General features: G+C 36.5%; 2 protein-coding genes across 2 annotated transcripts; one reads left to right on the top strand and one right to left on the bottom strand.

The window, feature by feature from the left end:
• The first annotated feature begins 1130 nt into the window (after window positions 1-1130).
• Window positions 1131-3468, top strand: LOC118042106 (NADH dehydrogenase [ubiquinone] 1 beta subcomplex subunit 2). Its single transcript, XM_035049675.2, has 4 exons — window positions 1131-1350; window positions 1521-1566; window positions 1652-1708; window positions 3217-3468. The coding sequence occupies exons 1-3, from the start codon at window positions 1247-1249 to the stop codon at window positions 1706-1708; spliced, it is 207 nt and encodes a 68-aa protein (XP_034905566.1). The 5' UTR covers window positions 1131-1246; the 3' UTR covers window positions 3217-3468.
• Window positions 3469-4105: 637 nt separating this feature from the next.
• LOC118042105 (uncharacterized) lies at window positions 4106-5261 on the bottom strand. The gene is made up of 2 exons (XM_035049674.2): window positions 4491-5261; window positions 4106-4459 (listed from the first exon to the last, which is right to left on the bottom strand). The coding sequence occupies exons 1-2, from the start codon at window positions 5024-5026 to the stop codon at window positions 4303-4305; spliced, it is 693 nt and encodes a 230-aa protein (XP_034905565.1). The 5' UTR covers window positions 5027-5261; the 3' UTR covers window positions 4106-4302.
• Between the last annotated feature and the right edge of the window lie 374 nt (window positions 5262-5635).

Below are 5635 nucleotides of genomic sequence, written 5' to 3'. Positions count from 1 at the left end.
CTAAGATTCTGAGATGGAGGGCCTTTTCGAAGTTTCCTGGAGCTCTCCTGCAAGTGACTCGAGACCCAGCAAAATTTCAGAGAAGGTGGCCATGTTCTGGTTTTAAAGTCCTTTCTAATTTTGTCTTTCTTCGCTTTGGAGTTCTCGTGCAAGACCCTTCAGCAGCTTTAAATCTTAAGCCACGATATAGTTTTCTCGAAATAAAAATAAAAATCTGATGTGTTATTTTTTATTCAGATTACTGAATTACATTTTTTTTTCATAGAAAGAATTATCATAGTTTTCTTTGCCTATTTCTTTACTGTTTAAGGCTGTAATCTTAAAATTGAGAGCCCTAGTATTTATACGCACTGTAATGTTGCGTCATCAAAACAAGAAAAACAGAACGGATCATAGTTCTTAATAAAATAAATTATCAAGAAGTTTTATTAGAGCTATATAAACATGAACATTGTAGTTGACCATGTACGCCTGCTCTACTTATTCTGAACAGTGGAGAGGTGGAGAGTGAATTAAGTCACTCTCCACTCTACATGACATAGTTCAGATCCTTCAAATTGCTCCTCAGGCTATGTAAAGCATCACCTGTTTTCAAGCAAGCAAACCAGTTAAGGCACATTATATATGAGAGAGATAAGTAGGAACAATGTGTCTTCTGCTTCCCCTTCCCCTTCTCCCTCCCTCTCTTCTTCTGCTTTGTCTTTTACGTTCTTTCACTATTCATGAACAGTGAATAATAGATAGCAGCTCACCACCAGCTACTGTTCATTTTCACCCCTCATCCCTCATTGTTTACGTATTTTTTAATTAATAATCATATCAAACTTGATCCAATACCATATTTATTATTCATTGGATATAATAATTATTTAAATAAAAAATAATTTTAATTAATTTGGTATTCATTTATATATTAAATTAAATAACTATTTAAACAAAAACTCATTAATATAGATTGATGCGGTATTCCTGAGTTTGAATTAAAGTGCCCATAGACGATTAATATTTTGTCGAGAGGCCACAAAATTATGAGAAGTGGCCCACAAAGTAAGGCTCGGACCAATATAATGTTATCAATATTATACAGGTTCTAGCCCATTACTAGCCTCGACTATTTCTCAATACCGCTACTCGGCCCAATACCCACACAAGGTCAAGATCAGGTGCGGCATCGGCAAAAGAAGTAATCCCGAGACAAAATCGCACTTGCGATCGATCAATTGAGAGGCAGAGGAGAGTGAAAGAGATGGCAGGAGGGCATGGAGAGGGCATCGCTTACAAGGGCTTGACTATGCATAAGCCAAAGCGATGGCATACTGTAACTGGAAAGGGCTTGTGTGCTGTCATGTGGTTAGTGGTTATTCTTCATTGTTTGCCCTTTTGCAGCTTCAATCACTATGTTTTTTCATGTTGTTTTCCGATCTGTTTTATGATAATTTACACTGAAATTATGGGATTCCTGTGCTCTTGATCTGGAAGGAAGTTGACTGCTGGGGTTTTGTTGTAATTTGTGATTCCAGGTTTTGGGTCTTGTACCGGGCTAAACAAGATGGTCCTGTAGTATTGGTAAGACTTGATTCTTCATTGAGCTTTAATGAATTTTTGCATTCGGCATTAATTCACTTTCATGGCGTTATGTTGTGCTCTGCAGGGCTGGCGGCATCCGTGGGAGGGCCATGATGATCATGGCCATGGACATGGGCACTAGGTAATTTCTCTCACTCCTATTGTTTGTTAAAATGTCTTTGTTTCTTGGTGTACTAGTTATCTTCCTTGTTATAGATGTGAATGTTGTGTAAGTATATCACTTGTTCTGCCGGTTTAAGGAGCAAACGGTGATGTTATTGTTCTCTTGTTATTACTTGTATGGACAAGTTTCTTTCCTTCTCTCCTTTTTTTTTTTTTCCATACAAAAGAACGGATTTACAAACTGGAGGTGGTCTTTACTGATTATGATAACTTACGCTGTGGTCATACTTTATTTGATTCTTCAAAATAATGATAGATATCCCGGGTATTCTTGAAATTATCATTTTAGTCTTGTCATGAATTGGTTAGCCATTAGCGAGTATATTGAGTGAGAAATGCCACTGATTGAAATAAAATGTAGAACTATTTTTGTTTTGGAAAGGTGTATTATGTGATATTAAAATGGAGATGGGGGTGGTGATTTTTCTATCATGAGTTCAAAAGGATCTGTGTGCTTGCACCATGCCATCATAGGAATAGTACTGTTGATTGATAATAATTAGGAGAGAAGAGAAGACTTCAATGATTAGCTCTTAGTTATGGAGTTATTGCCATTGTAAAGATTTTCTTCCCGAAATTGGTATTTTTATGAAAATATTGCGCTTCTTGTTGAGATTAAATCAGGTTACTTAAGAAAAGAGTATACTCATTCAAAGCATCTTTTAGATCCCCTGCAAAGCTTTTGAGCCAAAGACTCTTTCAAAAGCCTGCAACCATTCTATAAGAAGAACTTGGCAATCCTTTTTTTTTTTTTTATAAAGTAGTTGGCAGCAAATAGCTGTGATTTTAACGATGAGGATTAAGATATTTTATGGCATTGGTTAGAGGAGAAAAGCATTATTATGGACCTCTTTTATTTTATGCAAATGAAAGTTGTTTACTGAACCTGAAGGCCCAAAGGTATCCTTTCTATTTATTCATGCAAATTTCATAATGGGTAGGAAAACAGAATATGCTTGATGTACTGCTCACTTTCATCGTGCCCCATTCAAGAGGGGGATGGCATCATGGTTGCTTATGCGTGAATACTTTGAAGGCGTTTACTGGTGCGGCCATTCTGTTCTCATGATTTGTAGCCCATTTATGGAAGTGGCATGCTGCAACATCTTAAGCAACAAATTGAAAAAAAATAAAAATAGCAAGAGGGGATCCAAGAAGAAAAGAAAAAAGAGAGTTGGAAGAAATATTATATTTTGGTTCTCAATATCATGCATATGGTTGTCATTTAATTTTTATTTTCATTTAACCATTACCAGCTTGGTCTTAGTTCTTCATTACAAAGTGAAGGTTCAGCTTAGTTTGTTGGTCATTGGTTATGCAATTCATAGCTATTTCTAGTTGGCATCTGGCATTCTTGACTAACATTTCATCTTCTTCCTCCTATGATTTTGTGTCAGCAATTTATTTTACCATTATTAGAATGTACAAGGAAATGGGGCAACCATAATTTTATTTTGCTGATTGCAGGCATCCCATTGAAGAATGAAGATGAATGGCCAAGCATGAAAGTTTTTGTTCATGAGTTGTTGGTGATGTTGTCTGGAATAGCTCCGTTTCACTCTTCTTTTCAATAAATTATTGGCAGAAAAAGATTCTCGTGAACATTGAACATTCTTGTTTGTGAGCATGGATTTTAGTGTGTATGTATTCGTCTCTAGACATGGGTGCTTTGTTTGATTTTCATTATCAAGCTGAAGTTATACAGAAGACTTTTCATCTGCTCTTTGCTGATATCAGCTCATCTCAGCTTGTCGTCAGTAAAATCCGTAGCAGAATCATAGCAGATCGTGGTAAAATCACTAATCTCTGTGCTCGCATTACCTTCCTATAATCAAGATTCTGAACTTTCTCCCATTGTTGCAAATAGTGATGGTTCGGGTCACAGTGTTCATGGTTATTAAATCATGATCAATACCCACCTCATCTCCGAACGATGCCTACCATTGGTTGTGGCCAAGAGGATTAATTAAAACAAAAGAAAATAGCCGGGGCGCGCAATTTTGTTAGATAGTAAAAGAATCCTTTATTGAAAAGAAAAAAAGAATGCAATAAATCCTGTTCACATTGGATAAGATTTATGTCTAGTTTCCTCCCACGAAGTATGTGGTTACCCATGGCAATCTTGAGTGATCTACAGAAGTTACAATTCACTTCAAAACTATAGCAGATACAAATTTGTTTTTATATAACTATCTCCATAACTTTAACCAAATACGTTGATATCCATTCTGTAATTATTTCTTTTATTTTGAAGCACTAACCAAACAAACATAACCTAACGAGTTTATTTCGAGGGACACTCTTGCTTCATGATTAAAAAGGATATATAGGACTATTCATTTTTATTTTTAAAAGAATACATTAATGTAATAATTTGTGTTATACATGGTACATCCATAAAAAAAAAATATATGAAAGAGTTACATGTAATTTTCCTCCAACAAGTAATTAATTAGTGGTGATCACCATGGCAAAGCAGCCTGAAATCCCTTGAACACAGGGTTTACAGATTAAACAAGGTTGCCGAAGGGAGTTAAGGATAGGCTATCCTTCCTAGTTAGTAAGTATATTAAGAAGCAAAACCCTAGTCTGGATCAAACGTCTGAACATGCACTCTAATTCAACTTCAAGATCTTCAACAGCAATCTCAATTGCCTCCAATCTTTTATTCGCACTATGAAGTGCAGTTTCATCAAGAAAATCAAACAGTCTCTGGCCAGTTGATCGCAAAAAACGTGGACCTTATAAAGGATCCTTTACTTAATCCCTGCTCCAGCCATGGAATTGAAACGAGAGATAATAAAGATTCAACAATGGTGATGGCAGTCACTCTTACTTCTCTCAGCACTTCAACAACCACCACAATGCTGTGGTCTACATGTGAGGCATCTGATGCTACAGATTTGCCTGTCATTCCCTTCAGTGATTTCAGGCATTTCAATGTCCCTTTCTTTAGCTTCTTTCTGTAGAGATTATAGGCTGCAATTTCGGTGCTAATATCTTGCTTGCCAACCCTTTTTCTACGTAATGTGAATTGCAAGTCTAGAAGATGTTCTCTGACAAGCAAAAGAACATCTTTAGATACACCACACACGTCCAACATTCTTAGAGATGCCTCTGAGACTTCGTGAAGCCATTTTTCTTGTTTCTGGCTGACAAGAACTTGTTGGATTTCTGGTGAATGGAGGAGGTCATTGGCAGAATTGTGCAGGTCTCTGAGAGCATTGAAATCAGGCAGTGCCATTCTCAACAAAGATACAAGAATTTTGTGGCCCATGTCGAGAGGATCAAGGCACCAATAGGGGGTTCAATTTTCAGGTAATTGGCATTAGTGACCGGACCAAAACATCTCCTGGTTTTTATACAAAACCTTGAAAGACAGGCTATCCTGATCAAGATCTCAGATCTTGAGGAAAAGGACAATGAAGTGTATATCCTTTGTAGCACGAACCCAGAATTACTGGCAACAGCTTTGGGGACCAAATATGTCCCGGAGGAAGCTTCCATTTCAGATAGAGGTAGGCATTGAATATTATATTTGGTGATTTAGACTGATTTAGTCAGGTGTGCATGCACGGGAGGGAGGTGCCAGCCTATGTACAATTCTTGAAAATTGCAAACCAGACAAACTGTCGAGCTTAATAAAGCAGAACAGGCCATTTCTATTGTACGTGCCTCTGTTTTCTATGGACATGATCCTGGATTTAGATTCATGGTTTAAGTTACAGAGCAAGGAAATTCGGAGAAATTCTTCTGAAGGTTCCTTGTCCATGCCAGCTAGAAGATAAAATGTTATTTTTTTTTCTATTTAATTTTTGACATTAATAAATCAGAACCATTAAAAAACACTTAAAAATTATCAATTTAATTTTTAATTTTTAGTATT

Source organism: Populus alba, chromosome 2 (genome assembly GCF_005239225.2).
Source record: "Populus alba chromosome 2, ASM523922v2, whole genome shotgun sequence".
NCBI lineage: Eukaryota > Viridiplantae > Streptophyta > Magnoliopsida > Malpighiales > Salicaceae > Populus > Populus alba.
Note: the sequence above shows the minus strand (reverse complement) of the source record. Positions and strands in the feature narration are given on the sequence as shown.

Bases quoted from the DNA above. Each gene is read 5' to 3' on its own strand.
- LOC118042106 (XM_035049675.2), top strand. From the start codon at position 1,247: ATGGCAGGAGGGCATGGAGAGGGCATCGCTTACAAGGGCTTGACTATG. The intron at 1,351-1,520 runs GTTAGTGGTTAT...TTGTGATTCCAG, and splicing joins GGCTTGTGTGCTGTCATGTG to GTTTTGGGTCTTGTACCGGG. The intron at 1,567-1,651 runs GTAAGACTTGAT...TGTGCTCTGCAG, and splicing joins AAGATGGTCCTGTAGTATTG to GGCTGGCGGCATCCGTGGGA.
- LOC118042105 (XM_035049674.2), bottom strand. From the start codon at position 5,026: ATGGGCCACAAAATTCTTGTATCTTTGTTGAGAATGGCACTGCCTGAT. The intron at 4,460-4,490 runs GTCCACGTTTTT...AACTGGCCAGAG, and splicing joins AGTAAAGGATCCTTTATAAG to ACTGTTTGATTTTCTTGATG.